Source organism: Pteropus medius, unplaced genomic scaffold (genome assembly GCF_902729225.1).
Source record: "Pteropus medius unplaced genomic scaffold, Ma_sr-lr_union100, whole genome shotgun sequence".
NCBI classification, from domain to species: Eukaryota; Metazoa; Chordata; class Mammalia; order Chiroptera; family Pteropodidae; genus Pteropus; species Pteropus medius.
The window spans coordinates 38062967-38076745 of record NW_024349800.1 but is presented as its reverse complement, the minus strand read 5'-3'; the positions used below and the strand labels follow the sequence as shown (position 1 = coordinate 38076745).

General features: G+C 33.7%; 1 protein-coding gene across 1 annotated transcript in view; it reads left to right on the top strand.

Annotated features, from left to right (window-relative positions):
- DYNC2LI1 (dynein cytoplasmic 2 light intermediate chain 1) overlaps window positions 1-13754 on the top strand; it is a 29043-nt gene extending 15289 nt beyond the window's left edge. Inside the window, exons 9-13 of the mRNA XM_039887284.1 lie at window positions 1420-1496; window positions 2073-2143; window positions 6489-6586; window positions 7001-7093; window positions 13314-13754. Of these exons, the coding sequence (XP_039743218.1) occupies window positions 1420-1496; window positions 2073-2143; window positions 6489-6586; window positions 7001-7093; window positions 13314-13376 (402 nt within the window). The 3' untranslated portion in view covers window positions 13377-13754. The remainder of the gene's footprint in view (window positions 1-1419; window positions 1497-2072; window positions 2144-6488; window positions 6587-7000; window positions 7094-13313) is intronic.
- The last annotated feature ends 25 nt before the right edge of the window (window positions 13755-13779 follow it).

The following is a 13779-nucleotide window of genomic DNA, read 5'->3' as shown; positions in this document are numbered from 1 at the left end:
ACCAGATTCAGTGGAAAGCCACCAGGATGGTAGGCGACTTAAAATGATGATATATGAGAAGGAGTGTAAAATTATATTGTCATCTAGAAACTGATAATGCTCTTTCAAAATCTGAAGGACTGTTACATGGCAAAGGGACTCCCTAGGGAGACCACCTAGGAATACCAGGTGCTGTAGTTAAAAAAACAAAAAACAAAAAACAAGGAATCAATAGAAAGAGTTTAATTCAAAATAAGAAAGAATATTCTAATACTACCATTACCTGAAAATGGAATGGGTTGCTTTGGGAGATAATGAGTTCCCAGGCATTGCGTTTATCCAAGCAGAAGCTCTATAGCTGTTTGTGGAGGATGTTTTCAAGATAATTGATGCAGCACATGGTGGGTTGAGTTAGAAAACTTTTCATGTCCTCTCAGCCCTGTGAAATACATTTATGATGAAATTTTTTCCCTCTCCATATAGGGAATATAATAATAATAATAAGAGTTTTTTAAATTCAGTTAAAATTTTTTATATTTAAAAAAATTGTATTAATAGAAGCACTTGTTTCAATTTTTAAAAACAAATGTATCATATCTTATATTTTCACATGAACGTTCTCCATTGAATTCTTTCCTTGAGAGCCTGTTCTTAATCCAAAATGAATCTTATCCTGAAAATTGATCTCTGCTTTATAATTACATTTCATTTTGGTTCAAGGCTGTTTTTCCTATTTTCATACATCTTAGACATTCTGATTTTGCTGAGTGACTTTTGGCATTTCCAGAACTCAAATTTAGTCATAAAAGATTTGTAGGGTAACCATATGTCCTGGTTTTCACCCAATGTCTTAGCTTATTAATAATACCTACCTCCTTTCATTCTCTAAAGTATTCTAGTTATGGTCACTCTAGTTATATACCACTACTGAGAATGTTCAGTAGCTTATTTTGCAGGCTCCAAAGGCAATTCAGAAGAGAAGTTAAAAAATCATTTTAGTAAGTATCAGTATTGTTAGATTAATCTGCAGCCACCACATTAACTGCTTTGAAGGCAGTAATATATCCTTATCGGAAGAGTTATTTATGATGTACATACCTCCTATTTTTTAACCAACCAGATTGCATTTTGGCAATGATTATAACCCGTATGTGGGAGTAGCTGCAATGATTAGTGCATAAACACAAGTTCCTTCAATATAATGCTCTCATGAAGTTTGAAGAGTCAGTGAAAACAAATTTATCAAAATTTCTTTCTTTTCCTTTACTCAGGTTTTGTTATGTCTACTCAAACATAAATATTTGTTGGGCAAATAAATAGTACTTCTCTCTGCAATCTGTACTTGTTCAAAGCCATATTTATGTTACCTATTTCTGTGATTTGAAAGCAGAGTATTTCATTTATTTTCATGTGTTTTTTTGTTGTTGTTGTTTTTTTTAGTTTACCAGTAAATCAGAAGCTTTATTACTAAAAATACGTGGAGTTATCAACCAGTTGGCTTTTGGTATTGACAAAAGGTACTATTAAAATGAATTTTTTATATCTTTTTATTTTATTATTTTTTGGCCAGTGTTGTCTTCTCTATTGTTCTCACCAGCCTTTTGTTTCTTGACTAGATAAGTACCCCAGATGTCTATTCTTAGAGAATTTCATATTATCTTCTGCTTCTTATATTGTTTAAATATTTCTCAAATTTGACAACTATGATGTTATAAAACACTTTGAGACAAAACTAAAATAATGATACTATTATACTTGTTTTCCTGGTTTCTTTTACTTCTTTGCCTCATTTTAGTAGCTTTCCCTCTATTATCACTTTCTTATGTGATTACAAATAGAATCAATAATTTTCTTAACCTTGCTACTTTTCTTGGTTTTGATTTAGGGTTATTTGAGTCTGTCACTTTTTTCTTCTGTAAAACCTTTATTAATGCTATACTTTAATTTTTGAAATCACATTAATATTCACTCATTCATTTGGGGTAGTGCTCTCACCAATTACTAGATATAAAACTTGTCTCTTGTATTTACAGTAGAGTGTGGCATTCGACTGCTACACTAAATTAGATTCTTTTTTCTTTTTATCCATATAGCAAATCAATATGTGTGGATCAGAATAAACCACTGTTTATCACAGCAGGATTGGATTCCTTAAGTCATATAGGTAGGTGAGCTTATTAAGATTGTTCAGTCTTTTTTTAATTGCTTATTGATTTTATCCTACTCCATGTTCACTTCATCTCCAACATACGACCATTTCTGGTTTCATTATCATTGCTGTTATTTCTTATGTGTTTATTTGTATATACAGTATTGATGCAACATACATCACATTGACATTTGTGATGGAAAGTTTGTTGCCATATTAGAGACAAATTTCTCATCTCTATTCCACTAAAAATTTGTACATATTTCATTTTCGTTACTGACTTCTAGGTACTTTTATTTTTTAGCTTTTGGGTTTAGAAGAAAACCAAGAGCATAGAGTGGTCGGGAAATGCAAAGCTATATATAATGGGCAATGATGAACATTAGAGAATCAAGTGATGGAATAAACCCAAAAGAACACAGTTCTACTAATTAAGTATGCCTTAATGTTTCATTATGAAAATAGTTTACCTCATCTAATGGGATATATATCCTAAATTTATAGGTGCCATAGGCTCATGAAGCAAAAGGAATTTTACAAGTTTATTTAGGCAAGTTCCTTGTCTTCCTATAGAAGCAATTTTTATTTTGAAGATCTTTGGGCCTGAAAACTATTTAGGGTTGTCATAGTTTGGTTTTAAATTCTAGTAGGCATGCAAAAAAAACCTAGTTGTAGCAGTACTTTTCTTTTTTATTTCTCATTTCCCATTATTCTTACAAGCTAAAGCTGACTTCAAATGTAGAGATTTTGTAATGAGATTATAGATTGAATTGGAAAAAAGGGGATAGTGATGATTAATGAGTGGTTATGGAGACTGAGGTTTTTTTTTTTCAGTGACATTGGTTAACAAAATCCAGTCAGTTTCAAATTGCAATTCAACAGTATGTACACACACACACACACACACACACACCTGCTATACGCATACACACATATAAATACATATATATATGGTGGTTTTAATCAAAAAAGGCTGTGTTGCTCCCAGATCTGTTAGAGAAGACAGGCCATTCCAAGCAGATGCTTTTGAAAGCATCATCCAAGAAGTCCTGCTTAGCTCTGGCCCAGGGGGAATACATAGCCCCTGGTGGGAAGCAAGAGGCAGTGAACGTGTTGCTACTCTGCAAAACTAAGAACCTGGTAAAGAGGCTATGGAGAAGGCACTTGCCCAGGGTCACAGAGTTTGTTAGCAGCCTGCTTGTACTTTAGCCCCTGCTGCCAAATGACCCTTGGTGTGAGCTGGGTGTCCCAGGGGCTCACTGGCAGACATGAGAAGGCCAGTACATCTGGTCGGCGATCTGAGGTGTATGAGACACATCTGATCCTTTGATCACTCCACCCAAGTCACCCTCTGGACTGCACACTGCCTCCCTGGAGTGTGGACGGAGGGGGTTCCAGAGCCACAATTCGACATGGTCCCTTCTCATCCCAGAGGCCCAGGGGCTCCTTCCTGAGGCCTCAGCTCCATCCTGCTTTCTTAATCTGAAATCAGACTTCTAGACTGGAGCAGATACCTCCACCTCCCTCACCTTTCTGCCTGGGCTGGTCATGGTGGTCCTTTTATACTCATTTAAAATTGAGAAAACTGAGGCTCAGAGAGGTGATGACACAGCTAATAAGTGACACAGTCAGAATTCAGACCCACAGCTGTCTGAAGTCTTCCGAAACTGAGCTCTTTCCACCAGTTTAAGGCTGTTCCTCGACAACGATGGATGCGCAGATCAGACAATGGAAGGGTGGACCAAAGCATCCCTGGGATCGCTGTCTGTGGGTGGCCCTGAATTCAGCATGAGAATACAGAGAGGAATGAGACATAGTTTGTATATCAAGGAGCCCGATGTGTCAGAGAGTGCTTCTCAAACTTCTGTACCCAAGTACCCGCAAATGACTGAATATTCCCTAAAGAACCCCAGGGCGCTGGGGAAGCCTGTGCATTAGTCGCAAGTGAGAAATTTCTTGGAAGTCTCCACTTTTAGCTTATAATTCACATGAATTGAGTGTATTATTCCATAGCATATATATATATATATATTGCATTGTATGTTTACCACCCGTAGTTAGATTTCTTTCTGTTTACTAGTGTTTGACCACTTTTACCCCATCTACCGCATCTACTCTCCTCTCCCCACCCTCTGGTAACCACTTGTTGAGTTTTTTATTTTTATAATTATCATTAATACCACCTTAATTTTAGTAGCAGTGAGAATCACTGTGTACTTATAGATAAAGCTGATGGAAATCTTTTGCTAAAATTAGTAATTGGAGGTCAGAAAAGGGTTGAGAATTACTAAATTTAAAAATCATGAGCTTGGAGCCCATCGAAATTAAAAACTTTTTCTCTTGATAGCTCATGTGAAAAGGATGAAAAGATATGTTATACTCTAGGAGAAAATATTTTCAAACCACATATCCAACGAATGACTAATATCTAGAATATATAAAGAACTCAACAGTAAAAAACAAACAATCCAATTAGAAAGTAGGCAAAACACACAAGCAGGCATTTCACTGAAGAGGATATCCAAATGGCAAATAAACACGTGAAAAAATGTTTAATATCATTAATTATTAGGGAAATTCAAATTGAAAACACAATGAGATATCACCATACACTATCAAAATAATTAAACTAAAAAATAATGGCAACACCAAGTGCTGACAAGGATACGAAGAAACTGGATCATTTATATATTGCTGGTGGGAATGTAAAATGGTATAGCCACTCTTGAAGACAGTTTGACAGCGTCTTATAAAACTAAGCATGCAGCTACCATATGACCTAGAATTGTACTATTGGGCATTTATCCCAGGGAAATGAAAATTTATGTTCACAGAAAAATCTGTACAAAAATGTTCATAGCACTTTATTTGTAATAGCTAAAAACTGGAAACAACCAGATATTATTCAACAGGTAAATGAATAAACAAACTGTGGTACATTTATACCATAGAATATTACTTAACAATAAATAGGAACAAAGTATTGATACACACAGCTTGGGTGACTCTCCAGGGAATTATGCTGAATGAAAAAAGCTAATTAGAAAAGGCTACATACAATATGGCTCTATTTATATAAAATTTTTAGAATGAGAAAATTTTAGAAATGAAGGAAAGATTTGTGGTTATCAGAGGTTAGGGACAAAACCGTGGATGGGGCAGGCAGAAGGTGAGAGGTTGGGAAGGAGGTCAGTGTGATTATTAAAGGGCAACCCAAGGGATCATCGTGGTGATGGAATTGTGTAGTATGTTGACTGCAATGTGGATATATGAACCTTACAAAGGTGATGAAATTATATAGAACTTAATAAACACACACACACACACACACACACACACACACACACACACACACACACAAGGATGAGTAAAAAACCTAGGAAAGCTGAATAAGAGCTATGGATTATATCAATGTCTTTCCCACCAAAGTGACAGGTGGCCCTGAGAGAGCAACAGTGAAACAGTCTTAGTGAACTTTACAGATGCCGAAACACAACAAAAAATCCCAGATTATAGATTTAAAATTACCGAGAAGTGGCAGCGAATTTTTTTAATTTTCAAATTAAATTATACAACCAATACTTGAAGACATTCTCCTTATAAAATGTCAAAATAGAATATATAAGGATTGAGTTTGATATGTATCTTTCCAGACCATTTTCTATATATGTGTATGTTGTATAGAGAAAAATATTTGTATTAACATAATTGTATCATTCTCCATCTATCATTTTGAAATTTGCCTCTTTTACTCAATATGTCTTAGTGCCTTTTCTATATTAATGCTACGTATAGGCCCATTTGGTATTTTGATTTCTGGATAGTATTATAAAATAATTGAGTTCACTGTTAATGGACATTTTGGTGGTGGTGAATTTTTCACTAATACAAATGATGCTTCAGTATGAAATCATTAATACATGTGTACAGGTGTTTCTAGAGTAAACACAAAAACTGGAATTGCTTTTTTAGTATTTTAATAGTATTTAATAGTGCCAAATTACCCCCCAAATTAGCTGCCCAATTTGCACTCTAGCCAGCAGCACATAAGAGTGTCTGTTTTCTTATAAATTCACAAGCACATGAGAATCTCAAATGTTTATATTTTTGCTGAGTAGCAATTTAAGTGTGAGGAAAGAGAATTACAGTTTACTCATGACTCTGTCTCCTCTTGTAGTACTGGAACTTGTCCCAGTGGTCTTGCTACCCTGGGTTGGGGTAAATTTTAGTAGTGACTGTATTAGGGAGGGGGGAAATGAGTGATCTCAGATTTATACTTTTATAAGTGTCATCAGCTTTATTGGTAGAGTTTGTAATGTTTTAATCAATGCAGTCATTGGAGTAAAACTTCCAATTTTAGGATCTCCTCCTGTTCCTGATAATGACATTGGAAAGCTTCATGCCCATTCACCAATGGAGCTGTGGAAAAAAGTGTATGCAAAGCTCTTTCCACCAAAGGTATATATTTCTAATTCTTTTAAAGCAAGAATTTTCAGCACTTTTCAACAGTTATTGGGAAATGTTCTAATGAGCCTATTATGATAACTTTGTTTTCAACTCTCATGCTCGAAAGTTAACATTCACTTAAAATCTATTGTTTATGAGGCCCTGTGGAGGTTAAAAGGTGGGTAAGACACAGTTCAAGCAGAGCTCTTTGGCTATTAGACAAGGAGAAACCTCAACTGAAAGGAGAGGGAAGAAAGAGAACCTGGTGGAATTTGAATGACCCTTGTGGTGATCATAAAAGCTCAAAAGAGCGTAGAGAGCTTTCATGGCTGGCTAAAGAACAGGAAGTTGGTTTGAGAGATAGATGGTCGACGCTGAAGATTTTGGGTTATGGACATGAAATGATTTGAAGACTTGTAATTTCAGACTGTCAACACACTAAAAGATATCAAGGACCCCGCAAAAGACCCTCAGTATGCTGAAAGTGAAGTTGATGAAATGAGAATTCAAAAGGATCAGGTATTATTCTAAACATTTATTTTATTTCATCTTGCATTATCACAAAAATATCTCTAGAATTCCATAGGTTTTTCTCTACTTTTTTTTTTACTTTACAATATTTAAACAGTATACTGCACTATAGAAAAATAAAATTCCGACATGCATAAAGAAGGAATTAAAAATCACCTATCATTCCATCACCCAGAGATGACTTAATATTGACATATCTTTTTTGGATTTTCCAGTTTACTTTATGTTAAAGATGGGTAGTGATTCTTACCTTGCTGTTGGGGAGACTTTCATAATATTCTTTCGTTTGTGCAATTATATAAAAGGGTTTGGTTTTTATTAGGACATTCAGACATACCTATACTCTTTTTGTACCAGGAAAATTGACTACCCAGTCTGAAAGCACACAAACTAATAGATAAAAATATAGGATTTCTCAGGAAAGTGGTTAAAAGTGGAGACTGCATTCCATGTATTCCAGATAGCACTGTTAGTGATATGCAAGTCTGATGTAAAAATGCAAAAGTTGGTAAATTCATCATGACCCAATACTTAGATTTTCTCAAATCTCCTTTTAGTTTGATAAAATGAGACATTGTATGGAATTCGACCTCATATAAGTAAGTTTATGTATAGTAAACACTATAAATTGAATGCCTTGACAACCTATCAGGTGGGATTTGTAGAGCTATAGCTTGGGCAGTCACATTGTTGCAAGGATAACCTGAAACAACCATCCACTAGGAGCAGTGATCAGGGTATTTTGGTCAGCACTAGCCTTTTGCCATCAGGAACTCTATAATAAGTAAAACATTTTATTTAGACATAGTCCAGAAGGCTTTTGAAAAATATGTCATGAATATTTAGAGGTTTCATAGCCATAGCAAAGTGAAAGTCATATTGTAATCCCAATAAAAATTCCAACGGCGTATTTCACAGAAATACATCAAGCAATCCTAAAATATGTATGGAATCACAAAAGACCCTGAATAGCAAAGCAATCTTGAGAAAGAAGAATAAAGCTGGAGGCATCATGCTACCTGATTTAAAACTATATTATAAAGTTTTAGTAATCAAAACAATATGGAATTGGCATAAAAATAGACACATAGGTCAATGTAACAGAATAGAGAGCCCAAAATAAACCCATTCATATGGTCAATTAATTTACAACAACGAAGCCAAGAAAATACAATGGAGAAAGGTCAGTCTCTTTGATAAATGGTGTTGAGAAAACTGGACAGTGACATGCAAAAGAATGAAACTGGATTACTATTTTACACCATACACAAAATCAACTCAAAATGGATTAAAGATTTGAATGTAAGACCTGAAACCATAAAACTCCTAGAAGAAAACATGTGGTAAGCTCCTTGACATTGATCTTGGCAGTGATTTTTTTGGATTTGACACTAAAAGCAAGGGCAACAAAAGCAAAAATAAATGTGACTATATCAAACTAAAAAGCTTCTGTACAGCAAAGGAAACCATCAACAAGATGGAAAAGCAACTTACTAAATAGGAAAAGGTATTGCAAATCAAAAATCTGATAAGGGGTTAATATCCAAAATACATAAAGAACTCATACAAATCATAGCAAAAAAAAAAATCTGATTATAAAACGAGCAGAGTATCTTAATATACAGTTTTCCAAAAAAGACATACAGATGGCCAATGGATACATGAAAAGATGCTCAACATCACTATTTATCAGGGAAATGTAAATCAAAATCATAATGAGATATCATCACCTCACACCTGTTAGAATGGCTATTCTCAAATAAACTAGAAATAACAAGTGTTGGCAATGATGTGGAGGAAAGAGAACCCTTGTGCACTTTGGCGGGAATGTAAATTGTTGCAGCCACTATGAAAAAGAGTATGGTGGTACCTCAAAAAATTAAAAATAGAACTACTGTGGGATCCAGCAATTCTACTTCTGGGTATTTATCTGAAGAAAATGAAAACACTAATTCAAAAAAATATGTGCACCTCCTCATCTTCATCGCAGCATTATTTACAATAGCCAAGATTTGAAAACAAATTAAGTTTCCAAATCTTGGGTGAATAGATAAAGAAGGTATGGTACATATGTGGAACATTGTTAAGCCATTAAAAAAACAAAATGAAATCCTGGCATTTGCAACATGGATGGACATTGAGGGCATTCTGCTAAGTAAAACCAGTCAGACAGAAAATAACAAATACTGTATGATTTCACTTATATGTAGAATCTTAAAAAAATTTTAAAAATTTAGCTCATAGATAAAGAGAACAGATTAGTTTTTGCCAGAGGCAGGGAGTGAGGTGTAGACCAAATGCGTGAACGGAGTCAAAACTTCCAGTTATAAAGTAAATAAGTCTTGGGGATGTAATATATGGCATGATAACTATAGTTAATAATACTGTAGTGCATATTGGAAACTTGCTAAGGGTAGATCTTAAAAGTTATCACAGGAAAAAAAAATCTGTAATTATGCATGGTGACATGTTAACTAGACTTACTGTGATGATCATTTCACAATATATTCAAATATTGAATCATGTTCGACACGTGAAATTAATGTATGTCAATTATATTTCGATTTTTTAAAAAAGAAGCATGTTGTAGGAAGAGTAACATGACCTCACGTAACCTTTATTATGTGTGTAGCTTGGCTAGAGAGATTAATTGGATGTCATCCCTGAATTAATATTTATCTAGGAGTCAGTGACTAACTGCCATTGTTAATAAGAGTATGTTTATATTGCATAACAATCCCTTTTATTACATTTACGTATATAGGTAGTATTAAAAGGGCTAGGGTATTTCTCAATATCATGTGTTTTCACATTCAAATCCATCTTCCCTAACTGATCTAAAACCTTAGGAATTTTGAGTTGAACTGGAAAGCAACCCCATAAAACCTATATCATTCTTTGCTCAGCTCTTGTACCTCTCTGCTATTTCACTTAATTCTGTACTCTCTTGACTGAGAGATTTTTTAAACCTACCTGAAAAGTTATAATATCTTAATTTTACCTCTAAACTAGTTTTATTTGTAGTATTTTAATAGATAAATGAATTGATTTCAGTTTGCCTACATAGTTCCTTAATGTTATTTTATGCTTCTGCTTTGAAGTTACCTTAATGATTAGTAGTTGGTGCTCAATTGTTTGATTGCCAAATTTTGACATTCTAATGTCTAAAACTTTAAAGTTGTGTATTATTTATGCTCTCCTAAAGTAGTTTCAGGGACTTACATTGTTTCCAGCTGTATGCTAACACACAGAGACGCTGACTTAGGTATGAGAAAACTCTAAAGATTAATTGTAAAAGATTCCTATTACTTTCCCTCTAAACACTTAAAAATAATTTTTTTATGGGGAAGATAGTAATGCCAATTTTATTAACACAGTCTATAAAAGAATTCACTTGTATTAAGTGAAAATCTAGCCTACAAGTCTACAACTCTTTCTTCAATTGCCTATCTCTTTGATCTTTTCTTACGATTATTGCTGCACAGCATTTTTCAGTGAAAATAGCACTATAATCTTTAAATTTGATTTGATTTACCATTTGGGACAATAATAACAATAATTTTTTTTAAAAGTCTCACCCACGGGTTTCTATAATTACAGAAAAGTATGTCCTTACTTCGAAGCAACCTATAAATGCTTAAAGTCTATACCGTGTGCTGTGTCTGCATACCTTTAACCCAAATAGTTACTTCTGATTCCTGCACTTCTTGGGAGGAAAGATGACATCCTGTTTCATTAATATATAATACAATCACATATGAGTGGAGGGCTGGCCTTGAGCCTGACTGAGACTAATATGATCTTCCTTTTGACTCCCTCTCCATCTCCAAGCTCCATTATTAGTGGCTTAAAATAATCATCAGGAATAAAACAAAAAATAAGTCCAGGGACTTAAGCTTTGACTGTGAAATTAAAGCACATCACTTCTAAGATGGAGAGGATAACTCATGAGTTCCATGCAGTTCCTCCAATGCTTGAACCTTCAAAAAAAGCCCCAAGTCATATCATTCTGCCCAGAAGAATTGCAGTTAAATCACACTTCTATTAAATAATCTTGCCAGCAGGGGAGGCCCTGAGCCACAATATTCCAGAATACCTTATTTTAAGTCCTTGGTAGTAAAACATGTCATTTATGATAGCTGTCCAGAATCATTTCTGCTACCAGTCCCCACAGATACATGGAGATCCTCCCAGCCTGTGAAATCAGTCCTCACAGGTCTGAGGAACTGTCTTAAGACCCCTTGTACCTTTCCTGTAGACTAAGTGTCTTTCTTAATTTGCTCTCTTTTCTCTAATTACTCAAAGTCTCTTTTTTGGCAGACCTCTCATGGACACCAGAAAATATTTCATTAATATTTACTATTTTTTAAAAAAAAGCTCTCTAGCTTTAAAACAGTCCTGATTTTAAGGGAATGTGAGTCTACAAAGCACTTGTTGAATACGTCTATCTCTTTTCTATATTTTTATTGTGAAAGAAATTTTTAAAAAAGGAAAAAGTTTGGGTAAACAATTATTTTTAAGGTCTTCTTTCTTGACCAACCACATATTTCTGTTTTGAATCTCTGTATTTAAAAATCAACTTGCTTATAAATCCCTAGGCCTATAATTTAAACATGCCCCCGCCCACTGATATACTGATTTTCATGTTTAGGGAAAAATGTTATTATCTTTTATGGAAGATGTTGTTTTAAGCATCGTAAGACTGTGGTCTGTTTATATTTGAAAACTTTAGAGGTTTTTAGGAGGCAGGGTGAAAACCTTTCATGGTTTTGCTTTCAGTTTTAAAATGGCTCTCTAAAGCAGCCATAAAGAATTGCAGTGTAAAGAAAACCCTCTTACCTGCCATTCCTTTAAAGCATCATCAAATTACTTTGAATTCACATGATAACAGTACCGAAGATCTAATGGACATGGTGAGTTCTGTGTCACACTAGTTAGCTATTCTTTATCCTCCCTCTGACATGGCCTGTGTGACCAGCCCCATTCTTCTAAATTTGCTGTCTGCAAAGAAAGATACTACTAGCAAAGAATCCTAAAGCAGTATCCTTATCTTTATCACTGGTAAAAATAATTACTGGGGCTTTTTTTATGAGTTAACAATCTTTGAAACCATTAACTGGTAGATAACTGGTGAACCGAATTAACTTCATTAGAAAAAATAAACCAAGCTGTATAGACTACTATAAAAATTATTCCAAAGTCTTTATACAGTTTTGAAACTTTTAACATTTAAATTTGAATAATTTAGAGTAATAGGTATGAATGAGACAGTCGGTCATTTTTCTGAAAACGAGAGTGGAATTTTCATAGCACTTATGAACTTCAACTATGTTAGCCAGAGAGCAGTGATTGCCTAATCTTGCAAAGCAACCACTTTTTACTTATCTGAAATAATAATAAACTTAGTATAGTTTAGACATTGAACAACATGTAAAAGACTAGGAGGCGATCCCCTTAGATCCCTTTTGCATGTCAGTTGTCTAATGCAGGATTTCCACTCTCACTAAAATTTATTTTTTGAATTATAAAAAAATCATATACCCATTCTGAAAAAAAATTAAAAGCTATAGAAGTATATAAAATGGAAAATGGAAGTGTCCTGCTCTTTCTCCATCTATTTGCTTTTTTCACCTATGACCACCAATATTTTTGTTGCCTGTCTATGAATCCACATGTTCCAATTGTATGTCCATAGCATACATAGTGTAGTTAATATCCTTCTATTTATATTCTTCTGTTATTCTCTATTATTCTATATGATAAATTTCTAAAGGTAGAATTGCTAGGTCAAAGAATATGTACATTTTAAATATTGATACTTTGCTAACTTCAACCAGGTTTTGACAAGAGTTGAACAACAATTAAAAATAAGATCACTTTTAAATACTTAAAGTATGACAAATGCTTTATTAGTTGGAAGATAATTTGTATGTAATATATAGTATATAATTTTATCTGAAACCTTATTAAATTCATCTCTAAATGTTACTTAGGCTACCCAGAAACTCCAAAAGATTCTATATTCTAGAAGATATATCCTAAGTCTAATCATTTGCAAAACAATTGTCAAGAAATTATGAGAACGATAATGCTATAAAGGAAAGGATACATCGTTATATCTAAAACTGCTAAAGGAACTTTAAGATGCCTAGTTCAATTTTTAAAGTTGAATTTTTTTAAGGTATTATAATACATATTTCTGTTTTAGGAACTGGAACAGTACAAAAGAAGTTCTTCCAAGTCTTGGAAACAAATTGAGCTGGATTGTTGAACCTAATTCAACTATAGTTATTTATTTCTTCTTTCCCAAATAGAAGTAAGATTATTTTATTAATATTGAAAGAACTCTCTTTAAATTAATAGTGAGGATTATGATCTCAGAAACATCGTTGACTCATTGGGAAGAAACAGCTTATTCCACAATAGCTGATTGATAGATGTTATGATAGTAATAAATAATATTAATAATAGCTCATTAGTAAACTAGCTATTGCGGTAATAAATAAATAAAGTTAAATGTTAAATTTGTTAAAGGAAAAGTGAATTTCTTATATTAGTGCCACCCCCTGGATATTTTTAAGTCCTTAAAAGGAAAAAAAAATTGTGTAACTACATGTAATATTTTTAAAATAAAAAGAATCTTCTACTACCTACCTCTAACATGATTAAGTAAT